Here is an 18,721-nt window from a genome sequence, read left to right as displayed (position 1 = left end):
GAAATATCATATTTATGTGAACAATATCAAAGAAGCATAGCCACATAAGCTAAATTCTATGTGTATCTATATTCCTTCACCAGCGTGAAAAAGATCACTCAGCAGCATGCCATTTTAATTTCCAAGAAGATGATAAATCTGGGTAAATTATAATACGTGCGTAAAATGTGACTTACAGTTCTCAGCTTATTGCTACGCACTGAATTTGTCCTAGAATGAGGCGTCGTCATTAGACCGCTTCACGTGTTTTTAGTTATTACGACTTTTCAGCAACTGCCTTCATCAAATAATTTCTTAGAACTTGTAAAATACAGCCCAGTGTCAGTTACAACAGAACCCATGCCTAACATGGACGTTGAATCATTATCGGCGTATTTCTGACACTAATAACATCGAGCAACGTATCTTACTTGGTCAGTCGATGCATTGCCGTCACTTTGTCAGGTTTTGTTTTGAAGTAGGGTACAGGCCTGTAAGCAGAGGCTAATGACACTTCAGTCATAAGTGCCAAACGGCGTAACGATTTGCTCGTTTTCTCTAAGGTTGCTCCTAAATCATCTTGCTTCAGTTGAAACGATACGGAACCGGCCAAAATGCGAGCACTGGGTCGAGGCGTATGCGGTAACTGCAGCCGGCCAGCCTCTTGTTGGTGTCGTGCGTCGCTGAACACAAAACTTGCGTCGTTCATTAAACATTCTGTATAATACATGGTGAGTATAATTAGTCAAACTTTCAAAACGCTGTAGAAACACCACCAGTGGTCAGAATGACGTCAAATTGCAACGGAATATTATCGGGGAAGAGGGAAAACAGGTGGCAGAAGAAAAAGTGTGAAAATTAATCAATAGATGGCGCTATATGTGTCAGAATAGTTAAATGAAATCACCTGTCTTGCCCACGACCCACTAAAGTTGGTATAAACACACCGGGTACACGGATTTTCCTCCTTTCGCGTTTGCGACGTTCGCCATGACTGTCTCGAAGCAGGACAGCTTGTAAAGCTGTATTACAAGAATGATGACTGTGCACACGTCGCTCTGCAGAAGTTCCGGACACTGAAGGGTTTGAAAAAAGTCGTTGGTCCTATGACTGCCGTAGGTTTGGAGAAAATGATTCGGAAATTCGAAAAGACTGGTTCTTTTGGTGTGTAGCCTGGTAGAGAGAAGAAACGAATTGATTCGACGTCAGTGGAAGCACTGGTTTACAGTGCAGGAGGAGACGAGTGGTAGAGTGCAAAGGTGAAGTGCACGGAGAACTGCCCGAACATTGGACATACCAGTGAGCAGGGTGTGTAAAATCCTACGAAACATCCTTCTTTGCTATCCATTCAAAATTAAACATGTGCACGAGTTGCTTCATGTTGACCTGCCAGCAAGAGAGACCTTTGCTTTAGAATTCTTGCTCGCATTGAAGTATACGATGATTGGCCGTGGAAGTTTTTGTGGACAGACGAAGCTCACTTCCATCTGACAGGATATGTCAATACACAGAATTGTCGAATATGGACAACGCAAAATCCACACACAAATCAACCAGTACCACTTCATCCTGAAAAGGTCACTTTGTGGTGCGGGTTTACGGCATCATTTATCATAGGGCAGTATTTTTTCGAAGAGGCAGGTGCTTCCGGTCCCATTACCGGTACCGTCACTGATAAGTGCTATGAGTGACTTTTTGGCAACCACGTCAGTACAGCTGTTCCCAGCGTGCATATGTGGATGGGATCATTTGTATGCAAGATGGAGCACCTCCGCACGTTGCACATACAGTTAAGAAGCTGCTGAAGCACGATTTCGGAAATGCTAGAACTATCAGCCGCCATTTCCCTACAGCCTGGGCGTCCCGATTACCTGATCTTAATCTGTGACTTCTGACTGTGGGGCTATCTGAAAGATGTTGTGTTCAGTGTTTCGGCTGCAAACTAGGCTGCATTGAAGGCACGCATTGCCCAAAACATTCTGAACGTGAGCCCTGAAACACTTCGATCAGTTGTGGAACATGCTGTTTCTTAGTTTCAACATGTTGCAAAAACGGTGGATAGCATGTTGAACTCGTTTTGCACAAATCACACGGAAATTAATAATCTGATTTGATTCTGATTGATGATTTTAATACGGTTTTTGTCCTTAGGAAGTTAAAAACAATTTTTCCATCCGATGTGCCGTGGTGGGTGGGCTTGCGTCACTAACAGTATCACACCAGTATGCCCATGCATACTGAGTAGCACAGTTTGTTTAACGTCAAACGTACACTTTAGGCATTGTTGTATGATTCATTTGTCATTTGTAGTCGACCACTATTAAATTATGACGCTTACAGCGCAATGTATTGCTACGTTTTGTAATTACTTTTCTTCTGCCATACGTTTTGCCCCTTCCCCGATAATATTCAGTTTCAATTTGACGTCATTCTGACCAGTGGTGGTATTTCTACAGCGGTTTGAAAGTGTAACTTTAATTGTAATCTCCCTGTATATACGCACATGGACATAGCACCTGACGAGTCTGTTACAGACAGGTGTGTAGTGAATAAGGTAGTTCGTTGCTAGTTAAGCGACTTTGAACGTGGCGTAAAAATCAGAGCAAGAGGCTTAGGTTACAGTATATCGGAGATTACTGCGCAAATCGGGTTTTCGGGAACAATAATGTGAGGATGGATCTGCAGTAACGGAAAGACAATGTTTTCACACGCGTTAACCACAACACAGCACGAACACACGTGTTTGAGAAACGAATGTCACGTCACCTCTGCAGTGTCATATAGGGCGATTGGCTATGAGTCAGATCTCAGGGACCGCTTTTCTACTAAGATTATAACGAGGCAGGTGCACCCTTAAGTCTCAGGAGTAGAGGATGGATTTGTGGACCTCGGGTAGCACTTAGACACAGAACCCAATGATTCGCATAGATCCACGAACGTAATCACTGCGACATCAAACAGTTATGCTGTGTAGGATGGTCCAACGATTCCCCATTTCAGTTGTGTCGAACTCCTGAACAATTTAGAATAATGCTTATACTCAGTATTAAGGATTCTGTGTGTCAACAAGGCTGTCTCGTAGCAGGTGGTGGCTTAGTAGTGCTCTGGGATTTCTTATGATCACCTTTAAGCATCATTGCCTGACTGCTTAACCGAATGATAGATGCGCAGTGTGTGGACATCCTTGCAGACAGTCTGCAAATATTTTTGGCGTTAGAGTACCCTGAAGGAGACGCCAAATTTCAACAGAACAACGCGACATTTCATAAATCTTTGTTCGCACGCAGTTGGCCTGATGAACACTTCAGTGAAGTTATGGACATAGTTTCTCCCCAGAGAAAACCCAAACACATTCTAGCATTTATAGTTCGCTGCCCATGCGCATATAATGAATGAACAACAAACTGCTCAACAAAAATTGCAGTTGTGACTGAAAGATATTTGGATATGTCTACAGAAAAATTCCAACACTGCCTTGTACAGACCTCTATATCGCAGTAACATTTTGAGACATTGACTATATACTGAGTAATTCGGCTGCCCCTACCGATAACTTTGATGCAACCTGTCACACCTTCAGAAATCATACAATGTTCATGTTCTCTCGCTGGCTACTCGCAAACTACGGACACAATGAATAGGACCTTTCTATAGGAGACAATGAACAGCACCCTTCTATAGGAAATGTAACTTAGTTACATTGTTTACTGGGGTAAGTTTTCGCTAGAGGCCACGGTTTTCAACTTATTTAAGGAAAACGCGTTTCAGTGTCACTTGTATATGTTTTTCTTGAAAAATTCGAAAACTGCTGCCTCTAGCGAAACCTTATCCCCGCACAAAATTTAAATTTCGTACAAAAATTTACTGTCCTTACTTTACGTAGGACTAATAGTTTGCACATAGTAAGTAAGAGAATACGAAAATCCTGTGTACGGTATTTGAAGGTGTTGCGGGATGTATAAAACCTATGAATAGCTGTAGCTGAAACACCTTGAATAAACGACGAACAAAAATTCTCATCCAATATTAAACAGCTGTGCTTCCCAAATAGTGGAAGGGCTAGAGTTTTGCTTTAAAATACTCGAGTTTGAGAGTTAGATTCCGAGTACAGGTGAAATTATTTTAATTTTTTGTTTTCTAATTTTTATCGATCTAATAATTCTCTAGCATGGACTGATTGTTAAATAAACCCATATCCTAAAACCACAAGTTTTAAGAGTTTAATATGCCAACAACAGTGAGACACGTCAGATAAATTCAATGATACGTACCCCCACATTGATTGGTAATGTGTGATAACGGCTCCTTACAACTATAGTGTGGGGAATCTCAGCCCACATGTAACTATTGCGACTAATCGGTATTCTGTCTCTGGTGAAAGAGGCTTTATCCGTGAAAAGTACATACGCAGGAAAATACAGCTCGACTGTAAGGTACTGAAAGAACCACTGGCTGGACATGATACAACATTTGGAGCCAGCAGGAGTCAAAGAATACACTTTCTGTGGATGATGCAGGTGTAGCAGCATTTCCCGTTATACTCGCCACATAGTACCCTGCGAAACTTTCATTTCATGTGCAACTGATCAGATGTTAATTGCAGGCGCCTCATCTACTCCAACAAGCACTGCATGTGATAAGTGGCTGGTCCATGTAGTTCGTCGTCCTTCTCATTCGCTGATTTGTGATACATATTGCCCTGTTTCACTTAATGGTTAGGACCGTCTTAGAACATGGTTTGAGCCGGATGTCTTCTACGCCGATATTTGGTCATGTACAACCGTTCCGCTGTTCTGCTATTTCCATGTGCTTGCCCATACACGACAATCATTTCTTCAACTTAAGTCAGTGAGTGAAATTCAATTTGATTAGGCCTGATACATGTTGGTACGCTGGCCGCAGTGGCCAAGCGGTTCTAGGCGTTTCAGTCCGCAACCGCGCGACTGCTACGGTCGCAGGCTCGAATCCTGCCTCTGGCGTAGATGTGATGTCGTTAGGTTTAAGTAGTTCTAAGTTCTAGGGGACTGATGCCCTCAGATGTTAAGTCCCATAGTGCTCAGAGCCATTGGAACCATTTTTTGATGTTAGTACCTGAACTTGTAAACAGACTACAGTCTACTACAGTTCAGACGTATTCCATGATTGGTCATGTCTGTTCACAGTACGGCATCTGCATTGGACTCATCAAGTTATTAACTCAACATGTACAACTAAGTGGTCATCCGTATTTTCTACCTTCTAGTCTTAGCAACAATGGTAGCTGTACAAGTATTCCACTGTTAGAGAGAAATATCAAACGATTTTCGCTTACAAATTTCGATTCGGTCGTTTCCAGACCAGGGTCCTTTACCTCGGACTGATACATTTACTCTTCTCTATCTCCTCTGAAAATTTATTCCACCATCACGGAATCGCCATGTACTGAGGCCTTCGGCATACTCGCGAAATCACTGTTACATATGATTTCTCCCCATTAAGGAGGACGTTTTAAGTTGTATCCGCAGGTTCTGTATCAAGTCCGAAAACTGTTCCAAAATACCCTAAACTACCACTCCCTTCACTAAGCGTACTGTGCTGGACCTTGTGTGGAACTGCGCTTCACGGGAACAAACAACCAGATTTGTCTACTTACAGCCCAGTAGAGACAGATCCGTCATAGATCAACGTTCTGAGGTGTGATGCCATGAGTCGTAGGTTTTGAAACATCGCCCTCATGAGTCGAAATTCGTCCATTTTATTAACGCTAGTATAGAAACGACTACAACAACTTATAGAAACGTTTCTTTCCATTTCATCTGCAGTTTTCCCTAGTTTAGAGCACAATTTTGGATACACTCATTGTCCTCACAGATTTACCGTTGGTAAGCAATAATCGCAAGACACCATAATAGAACTTCGAAGTTATAAACTGCACAGCTTCCATTGGTACCACTTTCTGTACGGTAGTAGGAAGTAAATATGGGGGTACATCTATGTTTGTTTCCGTGCACTCATTGTCGTTCTGGGAACATTAGGGCAGTACATGGAACAATAGTGGTTTTTATTCTTATTCTGTGATATTCTGTCAGTTAATGCAGGATCATAGCCATTGTAATAGAGAAATGTTTTATTATTATGTTTTAAATCTATTGATCTGGGGAAGTCACAGAAAACTTTTGCTTAATAGTGTAGCAAGGATCTGAAATACGTCATATTGTGTTGGGTGGGACGACATGATCAACTGTCAATGCTGACAATTGTTATCGTAGGTTTTCTAAATATAAATTGATGTTTAGAGTTTCCTTAGATCAAGGAACTTTATGCCCAAATCTTAACATAATATTTTTATGTAGTTTGTTGAGGTCTGATTCTTCGATTCAAATGTCTGTATCTTCGAAAATCACGAGTGTATCAACTACACAGTCTATGTAGTAGCTGATTTTATTTGTTCCATGTCGATTAGTTGAGACATTTCGTGCCGGAGATCAAGTGGAAAGAAGTGGGTTTAGATACTGCGGCAGTGAATACCGCAATAGGTATTTCATTTGAAGTGGAATGCAAATCTCTAAAAAGAGCACAGACGTCAGATGGCAAAAATAATTCCAAGAAAAGTAGCTACGAAGAGACTTTGCGTAACACTACAAATACTTCAGTTGATTGATGGAAGAACTTCAAAAACATTCAACAAAAACAGAAATGCAACGGTATGTCAGCTAGGAATGAAATAAATGGCGAAATTGGTGCTGGAAAGAAATCGAATAAACAGAGGGCATCAATAGGACTGATTGAGTGTACAGAAAAATAAAAAAAAAACTTCGACGAGACGAAAAGTATAGGCATCAACGTTAAGAGAGAAAGAGGAATTCCTATATTGGACGTAGAGGAGAGCGCGGATTGATGGAAGTAGCACACTGAACGCGTGTACGAGGGGTAGGAACAAACCATGTGATAGAAGTAGGCACTGGGGTCGAAGTGGAGGGTGTCTAGTATTAGTGACAGATTTTATCCCTCCAAGTACCGAATATTTTTTGTTACACTCAGTACCACTGGAGGCTCTTATGACCCCAATAGTCTAACTTTTATTAAGGATAAATTTTATAAGTGTTGAATACAGTCAATTTCCTTATATTTTTCCCTATTCTAAAATTTGGCGATAGTTGCATGAAAATAAACGAAAGTGTAATTATTTTTAAACATTTATTTCGGTAAAGGGAATTAACAACTCTGGTGAAACTACAAATATTTTTGATCAAATTTCGAAGTGACGATCATGAGGCATTGCATTTAAGGCAAAAAAAATTCCAGGTGATTTTCACGTAGAGGATCTTCACATTTAAACACTTATCAGTGCATTTTCTGACCACAGATCTTCCTCGTGTGTGGTGTTGATAAAAGTACTGCGCAATTAATATTGTCTAGCTTCTTACCAATGGGGTGCTTTTCTAGTTGTACGAGGAAAGCCAGTCTCTAGCAGTTAGTCACTTCTGCCCAGAATGACGTAAGATGCAGTGGTATTATAAACGCATTTAGTGGACTAATATCATTCACGTTGTAAAATAACATCATTTACCATCTTCTACTCATTCTCTTTGTAGCGTACATTCTAACTAGCTGTGTCCCTTCCTGACTTTCTTTTACTATAATCCAGTGTCATTATTGGCTTGTATTCTTTATGATCTTTTCCATCCTTCCTCGAATGCAATGTACTTAGCAAAGTTACAACTCTGTTCTTTTTTAGATGATACGAAACAATTGATGCATGCTCTTGAAACCAAAACATGGATGAATATTTGACTCAACATGTGTTCTGAGTGAAATTTCCAGGTACTCCTCCTTTGTTCTTTTCTAATTGTTTTTAAAAGTGTGTTATCGATTTTCAAAAGTACCCTCGCCAAATTAGGACTTGCGAAAAACATTTTCAACTGTTTTTTTTTTCTGTCGTTGTTTCCTATGCCTTTCACCTTGTAACGTTCCCTGGCAGCACACACAATATTAATAAAATGAAATGACATTTAATTGTACTATGTACGCCTCTATGAAGCAGTTCGTATGTACTGTAATTGTTTAACAAAAAATGTTATTTAATTTTGTGTAAAGGACGTTGGTTATTATTGCAATATTTTCTGTAATAATATTGTCGATGTATTTACGATTGTAATATTTCTATACTCATAATGTAATTACCAAATATGTTGATATCTGCGATGAAAAAATGTAAAATATAGCCACAGATGAAAATAATGTTGTAAGATTACAAAGAGATATTCAAAATCAGCAGTAGTATAAAAAGCGCTACATAATGTGTATTCTTTGTCGTCTTCCTCTAGAGCTGAGAGAGAGAGGATTCCGTGACGTAGCATTATATGAATGAGTAGACTTCGTTTTGTCTGTATCTATCTTTAGCCGCCATTAGAGGAGAAATTGTACAGGTGTGTAATTTAAATTATTGTTATGGTCTAAATACACTATAATTTGTCAAAATTGTGTATTACTAATGTAAATTAGCTTGCCCATGTCATCTATAATATTTCTTTAAGGAATTTTCAGCACTTAGCGATTATCGTTGGTGTTGCTGGGCTGTGCCGCGACCGAACAATTTGCAGCGGCGGCACATTTAATAAATTGTTCCGCTATAAAATTAACCAAATCCGTAAATCGGGAGCAGGTATAATTAGAAGTGAATTACGAAATATTTTTCTTTTACAGCGATCCTGAGGCTGACTGAATTTATTACTGGTTTTATATTTGTGCATTCATAGGCGGATAATTAACGTTGAAGTTGTTAATCTGTTGGTTCTTTCCATTTCGAAAGCAAATAACTTAAACGTATAGTGAAGTGTGTTTTGTCAATGATAATTAAACGTTCAGGTCGGCTTGGCAATATTTAACCATTTTATGCTAACAGAGACAGTCTTGTGTTCCATAGCTAACGCCGGGAAAGAACTCAGTAAATACTTAAAAACCCACTGCATCTAGAAAATGTGTGCCAAGGCCGAATTACGTAAAACAAAATTGATTTAAATAAGTTTCAAATAAATGTTATTAATCAGTTAGTTTGAATTTATCAGCATGAGAGGGTTGCTAAGGTTCACGTAATTTTAAATGTGCTTAATTCTGTCTAAAAGGATTTTAATTACCACACGAAAATAAGGGGTTCTACAACAAAGTTCATGCTGAAAGAGTAAATAACATAAATATTTAAAACCATTTCTTCCTCATTTTTTTAATCCATTCATTCATTGTTATATAATAAATATTCTTAATTTTTTTCTCGTTAAAACCTCTTGCTTGACCATCCTCACGTGATTCATTTTCTTGTCGACCAGTGTTTGACAACGCAACACATACAGCCCACAACTTCAACCCGCATTTTTCTAGTTTTGAAGGAATATGTTGCCATCCACCCCGAAATTTCGCAAGTTCTCCGTCGCCTATTATGTTGCTGCTAGAAACATAAAGCGTCTTGCAATGTCGACTCACATTTTACTTATTTGTCTGATGGGTACCAGCCTTTCAGCAGTACAGTTGCGACGTCTCGCAGTCATCAAATCCAATGCATATCTGAAATGGAGGTAGAGTGATTTGTAGCCATTGCACCACCAAATATGAGTGTACCATCTTTTTGTGTTTCACAGGTGTTTAATTGCTTCATTATGAATCTTGGACGCAGCTGCTAGCTTTAAGACGCCGACAAAGCATTTCAGTACAGTGCCAGCTATTAGTCTACATCTACTACTATAAACAAGAATTTCCTCTTTGTTAGTGCACTAGGGGGTAAGAAATGAAACACTAATTCCATGGTGTCCACATTTTTTACTGCGAATTTCGTTGGGCTTGGCTTTGCTCGCTTTATATTTTATCTTTCCTATCTTTCACAATTTTTGTCAACTCCTGTTTGTGCCACACTTATTCTTCGTTTTTCAATCTATAGGAAATGATAAAAAACATATATTGTGCCAGTAAAGATTACCTTATGTGTATAGTATCTTATAGCACAATACTAATTTACCTATCAAAGTCAGAAGGATGTGTCACTCCCTTTACAGGCTTGATGTTTGCACTGCCAAAATCTTCTTCCGAATTTCAGTCTGATTGAGGAATATTCTCTTCTCAGACGTCCATTTCACCATCACTACATTAGTCATCAGAATTTATATCGCTAATATCACTATTTGATTCTCCAAAGAGGATTATCTTGCTGTAATGCATCGAAGACTTTCTTTCCGGAAAGATGACACGTTCAAATAAACGCAGCAGACACAGAAGTAATCTCCACAAGCATGTAACGAATAACTTCGGCAAATGAAGTCCTGTCAACAATCGTACTTGCCAACACTATTTCTAGTAATGTAACAAAGCAAATACAGTAACAATTATAGATTGTAAAATAACATTAATGTATTTTAGAGCCCGAACAGAGAAGTGGGGTCGCATATGACCGCAGTAGTATCCAGTGGTGATTTTCTACAAAAGTAAATATATTCAGCAGCTATGTAATGCGGAGTGAAACTATTACTTGTAACAGGTAAAGCCCAAATTTTCATAATTTTGAGGTATGGAGTACAGGATTTAGTTTCGAGAAAATTACCTTATTGGGCAGGTAGAGACCCCATAGTATTTGAAGGGTTAAAAGATGTTTGAAGAACTTGTAATAATGTGGAATGCATAGACGAGCCTCCTTCGGACCTTCTAAAACCACTGAGTAAAGAGGCAATCAAACTATTATTACAGTTGTTCAGAGTCTGGAGATACCATCGGCCTTTCGCAATAATATCTTCTGCACAATTTTCAAATGGGAAGTGAAGATACGTTTAACAAAGATTGGACAATCAACATAATAGCAGATGCTTCTAAGTTGATGATAAGAATGATATGCAGAAGAATGAAATAAAAAGCTAAGGAATAGTTAGAGGACGATCATTTTAGCTTTAGGAAAGGGAAAGACACCAGAGAGACAGTTCTGCCGTTACACTAAATAACGGAACCAGCGAAACTTCAGGTTCCCTTCGCGATGCACTATCTTGTGGCTTGTGGAGTGTGTATGTAGATGTCGATGAAGGTGTATTGTTGAATCTATACATCAAAGGAAGAATGTCAGATATAGAAGAAAGATTCAGGGATGATTTATATTCAGAGTGAAAGGATATAAAAGTAAAGATTCTTGAATTTATTGCTATCTTGACTATGGAGTGACAGTTCACGGAAGAAAGATGAAAGTAATGAGCAGCAGTAGAAATGTGATCGGTGATGAACTTAACATCAGTATTGGAAACCTTGAAGTAAGAGATTTGAAGGATTTCTGCTATCTGGGGAGCAAAATGGTACGTGACGGACGAAGCAACAACGACACAAAAAGCCGACTAACATTGGCCAAGAAGGCATTCCTCGCCAAAAGAACTCTGCTGGTATCAGATATCAAGCATAATATTTTAGAAAGAAATTTTTGAGTCTGTAAGCTAGGTGATCGATATTGTATCACAGCAAATCATGGACTGTGGGAAAATCGTAAAAGAAGAGAATCGAAGTAATGCGGAAGATGTGCGCAGAATCGGCGACGAGAAGGAATGTGGTAAACACTGGCTAGAAGAAAGGATGGGATTATAAGATATGGGATTAGATGTCGTGATATAAGTTTTGTGGTACTTGATACGGCTTTGGAGGCTAAGAGCTATAAGCGAATACATTCAACAAATAACTGAGAAGATGGTGCAAACGTTACTTTGAGATGAAGAGGTTGACTAAGGAGAGGATTTCGTGGTGGACCACATCAGGCGAACCAAAAGACTGACGAATTTAAAAAATAGAAGACAATATAATAAGAAACCAGTTTTCAAGACTTAAAAAAATCCTGCCAAAAGGGCTTATGTGTATGATTCACTAGAAGTAGAAGTCTCTTTCGTCTGGAATCACGGAGTTGTGCGCTACTGAATGTAACAATCGGATATATTTGGTAACAGCTGAAATAAAGCTGATATGTAGCGAGAGAGAGAGAAAGAGAGAGAGAGAGAGAGAGAGAGAGAGAGAGAGAGAGAGAGGAAATTCGTTCTTAAAATGACGAAATATAAATGATACTTAGTTTGTGTAGATGTTCCATTAAAAAGTGAGATAATGATACAAATGATACTGTTTATTTCTAACAATCTTTTTTTTTAAATAATGGTGAAGTAATTCGCAGTGCATTACGAGTGCTACCTACAACTCCTTAGAAAAGAAAGCTAAAGATTCACATTGTTTCAAAACATGTTACCAATGTACCACTCCCATATCTAACAATACTTGCTTTACTCACTCTCCGCACCTCCATTTAAAATCAACCAACTTAAAATATGTATACTACAATTTGTAAATCAGGTGATTGCTGGATTTCTTACTTCTCAACTGGCAGAAATCGGAAGACTTCAGTTTTTCGATGCTTTATATCTGACCACTGTCAGCAATAATAAAAATAATAGTAATAATAGTGTTGGCCTTACAGCAATGTAGAAGGCGTTACACAGTTACTGTTGGTTTGTGATGTCAATTAGGCCGTTTATTTGTTGCGAAGTGAATAATGAAGCAATTTCTGGTGCATTGCGGGAACCACCTACAACTAGGAGAAAGCATTTTCATGAGAGAAGTATGCACTTGTGACACATCTTTCAATTTTACTTCCATAGATATGTGTTACAAAGTACAAAGCATGTGTGTAGCGCGTGGACCGTGTTGGTTGGTTGATTTGGGGAGTGGACCAAACAGCGGGATCGTCGGGGGATTAGAGAAGGAAGTCGACCGTGCCTTTTCAAAGGAACCAATCCGACAATTACCTGAAGCGGTTTGGGGAAATCCCGGGAACCTAAATCAGGACGGCCGGACACGGCTTTGAACTGTCGACCTCCTGAATGCGAGTACAGTGTGATCACCCGTGCGCCATTTAGCTCGGCGTGGACTGTGTGAGAAATATGTTGTTCATACATTGGTTTCAAGGGGTGTAACTTCCATCACATTGCGTCAGGCGCTGATGGTAGTATTCGGAAAAGAATTTACTTTCGTGACCGAAGCACATCTGAACCCTTTCGCTTTTACCCCTAAGAAAATTTCATTTTAGCCCTCAGGGGGTAATTACTTCCATGGTGGGAAACACTGTTGCAGCGAATATCGCAAGACCAGGTACAACAGTTTACGTCACGAATAGATTCTTGACTGGCCTATCCAGTCTCCTCATTCGTCACTCGAAGAGCATGTCTGGGTGCGATGGCAAGACGTACGTTTCCATACCATCCTGCAGCCATAAATCTTCATGAAATGGAAAAGCATGTGTTGCAGTCATGGCAACGAATTCGTCGTAATGACATTAGAAAACTGTATGCTTCCATGTCAAAACGAATAGATGAGTGTATTTGTGTCTATGGGGGTCACACATCATGTTGATCATGGCCGACAAGTCTGAATGGAATAAAAGTGTTATCGTTTAATACTTCTTACCGCAGTGGTAACACAGGTTCTGCCGGGCTTGGCTTAGGGCTCGGATGTGTGACCCTCCGGTCTGCCGCGATGTTGGCTAGCGGGCTGCACGCAGCTCTTGTGGGGCAAGTTGGGGAGCTACTTGGTTGAGAAGTTGCGGCTCCGGTGACGAAAACTTACAACGGCCGGGAGAGCGGTGTGCCGACCACAAGCCTCTCCATAACCGCATCTACAGGCCGAGGATGACATGGTGGTCGGTCTGTACCGTTACTGTCTTCCGAGACTTATCCGGACGTTGTCTAACTTAGTATATTATGTGATGAATATATCTACAAGTTTCATAAATATCCGAGTGATACTTCAGGGTAGGGCACTGTCCTGTCTCTAAGTGTATTAAACAACGTTCGCTTAGTTATACGGAACATATAAATATATGCGTCACCCATTTAATGTCCACTGTGCTTTTCCGTCGAGCAAGCTCGAATTCAAGTTAGATCTTTTGTTTCTAACCGCGTTAAACTTTTTTCTGCGTTGTCCTGAAAATACTAGTTTTTCAATTCAAACGCTAAATGCGAAGAAGCATTTACAGTACGTAGCGTGACACACTGTTCGCACGTGGTATTCGCTGTGGTGTCGACAGGCCTGTTCTACGGCTGTTTCATCTCCGTCTCGCTGGACGGCGCCTTCTGCTCACTTATGATCTACGTGGCTGGCCATCTGCGATTCCTCAACTTCATGGCAAGGAACATGTGCAGAGCCGAGAAGAATGGGAGCAGGAACAGGACTCCACATGGTCGCCATCTGACTTCCGCCACAGATCCCGACGAGGAAATGAGGGGTCGCCTTCGAGAATGCGTTCGCTATCACAATGATATTGAGAGGTTTGTTGGAAACTTCGCTCCATGCCTCCACAATTTTTAAGCTCAGTCAAAAACGTCGGTCGTAGATTTCCAAGTGTTCGTACGTACCTTGTAGAGGTAGCCTAACTGGTTGAAAATTTGCACATTCAGTACTAGATGAACAGTTTCTACGTAAATGGCACACCATAAGGGTTGACATTGCAACTTAAAACTGCGTTACTTGTATCTTCAGTGTCGCTAAAAAGCACACTTTTTTCTACTTTACAATCACTCATAAAATGTGAATATTTAAACTCTGTAGACTAAAGTTTCCATCGTCTAAGGGAATGCACAACAAATTCATTGCAGACCTGGTTACTTCAGAAAGGGTATCGTAGGGCCAATATTAACAATAATGAAAGAAAATTGTACTTTGTTGAAATTTAGAGTTTGTTTGACAGTTGTTCATTCCGAAATATTTTGACACATTGTCATTTCGCGTCGCATACTTACATTCCTATAACTAAATTAAACAAGCAGTTTAAATACGGCTGTTCAGAAACGCGTAAAGAACAAAAGAACCGTCAATACTCTCGTGCAAATTCCTCCAACTTTTTTTAAAAGTCATAGATCTCCAATCAGTCCCTTGTTCTGCAACCAAAGCGCTGTAATTTGCTACGTAGATCTGTCTACTGCAAAACCTCCATTTATACCACACGTGAAGACATTATTGCTGTTCTCCGATTTTTCACATGTCCTAAAAGCACACCATTTTCATCCCAACACAGCGTTTCTCTCATTTTTCATTTTATCATGTTGTCTGATTTATCTACCGGTTTTGTGAATCGTAATTTAGCTGCTACGTAGATCGTAAATTCGGATTCAGGTGGGTGTGAGAGAGCTATGGGACGTTATGGGGAAAAGGAATATCTTGCCGGTTGCGTAACTGTTGCGTGCACGTGTGGTTTTCCGTGTTTTGTGAACGAAGACTGGTGAAATGCACAGAAAACATAGTCTGAACAAGAATCAATTTCTTAAGATACGAATAGTTTGCAATACCAGTTGCTTTCGTAACAGTGGAAAGGAAGTCAGCAATGAATAAAGATGTAAAGTCCAGAAAACATGAATATCTGAACATAATTATATGAGTAAAATTCAAGAACGAATTGAAATGCAATACTTTCGTTCGCTAGTAAGTTATTAATTAATGTTTGCTTAGCTATGTACAACGCTTTTTTACGTGTTCTCGAAACGAGAGAAACGGATAATGGATATATTACAATATTTGCTAGACATGGAAGTCTATTGGTCTAGTGAATTATCATACATTGGTGCAGCTGACACTCCAGTAGCTTATCGCAACACCAGGTAGGAACGAAGGTTTCGCTCTAGATTCTTCTATAGAGCAGCTTCTTATTTATGCATGTTCCAGCATAATTATCTCCCCGAATGTAGGCCACGTGTCTTATTTATTTGAAATTGACCAAAGAAAATCCTCCTGAAATCACGGTGATTCTTTGAACACCAGGATCTGTAGCCTCAGAGACATAGCCCAACGTGCCCAATAGCCTCTCTCCGAAATACCGATTAGTGCGATTAGGGTGACGGAACTCTAATTACAGTTTGGTTTCCGTAGCATTAGTTTTCCATCATCTGTCAGTTACCGAATCATGTAAGTGCCGATGGAGTTCCTTCATCGAGGAATCGTCGACGTTTCTCCTATCTTTTTCAGAAAGACTCTATAGTTTATTAATGAAAAGCTGAACCAGTCGATTAATAAGAACTTTATTAGGTTCACACGACCGGTTTCAGTCTTCTCATTAGGCCATTATCAAGTGTATCTGGAACTGCCACTATTCAGGATGAGTCACGTAAGACGTAGTCTATAGCTCCTGGTCTAGTGGCTAGCGTTGCTACCTGTGGATCACGGGGTCCCGGGTTCGACTCGCGGTCGGGTTGGGGATTTTCTCTGCCCGGGGACAGGGTGTTTGAGTTGTCCTCATCATTTCATCATCATCATCATACTTGACAGCTGCCAGACTAGACTGTGTAAAAACACTTGGTCTGTGTAAAAATTGGGACTTTTGTACAGGCTCTGATGACCGCGCAGTTGAGCGCCCCACAAGCCAAACATTTTCACTTAAGACGTAACACCCATTTTATTTAGTGAAAGGTTACACATAGCGTAATGCGTTTTTCGGCAGAAGTTAGAGCGTCAATTTTTTTATTTGGTTAATATAGTTAGCGCTGGTATCGACGGAGATATTGAAGGAAGTACTTCTTTTAAAATGTAGCCATATATTTTTTATAACGGCGTTCGATAACTCGTTAGAAGACAATTAATGTCGACACTGAAACGTATCGTAAAAAAAACTGTAGAAATGTCCTAGAATATGAGAGGAATGCGGCCGGAAACGGCATTAGTGGTGCAAATACCGTCAAGCATAGTTCTCGTGCTACGCTGTGTCCGAAAGTTAACATAACTGCCTGTTTACTTTTCTACACTGCATGACGCTCATTTCTGCTTCAGTGTTCGCTGCGTGCACCAATGAGGACAATTTGGACATACAACTTTCATTCTGTGAATGTAAAAGAACTGCTGTAAAAAAAAAACGTATTGTGATATAGGGCTATCTATTCGTATCGCCAGTGTCCGACGCGCCAGGCAATTACACGAGCTATTTCGACGTTGGTGCTTGAACGTCAAAAGGAGAACAAGGAAGAAGACTGCAACTGACAGAGGACACGAATAAGCAGATTTGGCTACGACGCTAATGAATCCGCACAGTGGTACGAGGCATATTGCCAAGCAATGTGGAATCAGCCAGACGAGTGTCATTCGCATACTGCGACAACAGAATTTCAATTCCTATCATCCGTCTTTACCTTTAACGTTCGACGACCGTGATTTCGAACGTCGTAGCGAATTTTGTCGGTTTGCCATTCAGCAGCTGAGAGTCGACCCTACGTATTTCCAACGAGTACTCTTTACCGATGTAGCAACGTTTACTAACCACGCTAATGTAAATTCGCACAACGTGCACTGCCGTGCCCTACTGTTTTCGTCAGGTGCAACATCAACTGTCGTGGGGCGTAAACGTGTAGTGTGCCATCATTGGAAATTATATATATATATATATATATATATCTCAGGGGTTCTAAACGGACATATGTACGTACACATTCTGACGAATATTCTTCTAGAAGAGGTGCCACTGGATATTCGATAGCGTATGTCGCTGCCGCACGACATGTGTCCAGCTCACTCGTCAGATGTTGCAGCGCAAATACTGAATGAACTTTCCTGGATGTTGGATAGGATGAAATTTGAAACTTTTTGGCAGATTAAAACTATGTGCCCGACCGAGACTCGAACTCGGGACCTTTGCCTTTCGCGGGAAGTGCTCTACCATCTGAACTACCGAAGCACGACTCACGGCCGGCCCTCACAGCTTTACTTCTGCCAGTATCTCGTCTCCTACCTTCCAAACTTTACAGAAGCTCTCCTGCGAACCTGGCAGAAGTAAAGCTGTGAGAGCCGGGCGTGAGTAGTGCTTCGGTAGCTCAGATGGCGCCGGCACGGTAGCTCAGCGTGTTCGGTCAGAGGGTTAGCAGCCCTCTGTAATAAAAAAACTGAGTTAATGGATCAACAACGAACTTAAACGGGTGTCTTACGACGTCCGCCCCGAGCAGATGCAACGAACCAAAGTGAACAAAATGAGATTAAAAAAAAAAGGTGGTAGAGCACTTGACCGCGAAAGGCAAAGGTCCAGAGTTCGAGTCTCGGTAGGGCACACAGTTTTAATCTGCCAGGAAATTTCATATCAGCGCACACTCCGCTGCAGAGTGAAAATCTCATTCAGGATGAAACTTTGTTGTCAATTAGCCAGCGAAGCCCCCGATTTGATTCCTCCAGATTTATTTCTTTGGGGAGCACTCAAAGATGCAGTCTATGACGACGCTCCAACTACCCCAGGTGCTATATGTCGTCGAATCGCCAGTACATTCTCTACCACATCACCCACTGTAATTAATCTGTTCATCGTTCTTTCCAACGATGATTGAAAATGTGCCTTTCAGTCCGTGGTAAACAGCTTAAACACAAAAAATGGTTCAAATGGCTCTGAACACTATGGGACTTAACTTCTGAAGTCATCAGTCCCCTAGAACTTAGAACTACTTAAACCTAACTAACCTAAGGACATCACACACATCCATGCCCGAGGCAGGATTCGAACGTGCTACCGTAGCGGTTTCGCGGTTCCAGACTGTAGCGCCTAGAACCGCTCGGCCACCCCAACCGGCGCTTAAACACATGCTCAAATAAAAGGTGAAGTTGTTTTTTGGAAGGCAAAATTTGTTATATGATGTGGATGGTTACCAGACCATTGTTTGTAAATTGTTTATTTGATTTGGATGTGTACGAAATTGCGCTGCAGTATCAAGTAATTCTTCAGCGTGTACTGCACATAGCTGGTAACACA

General features: G+C 40.5%; 1 protein-coding gene across 1 annotated transcript in view; it reads left to right on the top strand.

The window, feature by feature from the left end:
- The window catches only part of LOC126267867 (odorant receptor 2a-like), a 79,123-nt gene that overhangs the window by 37,215 nt on the left and 23,187 nt on the right, over window positions 1-18,721 (top strand). Inside the window, exon 5 of the mRNA XM_049973176.1 lies at window positions 14,014-14,279. Coding sequence (XP_049829133.1) covers window positions 14,014-14,279 — 266 coding nt within the window. The remainder of the gene's footprint in view (window positions 1-14,013; window positions 14,280-18,721) is intronic.

This window comes from Schistocerca gregaria, chromosome 4 (assembly GCF_023897955.1).
Source record: "Schistocerca gregaria isolate iqSchGreg1 chromosome 4, iqSchGreg1.2, whole genome shotgun sequence".
Lineage (NCBI taxonomy): Eukaryota > Metazoa > Arthropoda > Insecta > Orthoptera > Acrididae > Schistocerca > Schistocerca gregaria.
The sequence above is the reverse complement of the archived record's forward strand: the minus strand, read 5'-3'. Positions and strand labels throughout refer to the sequence as shown.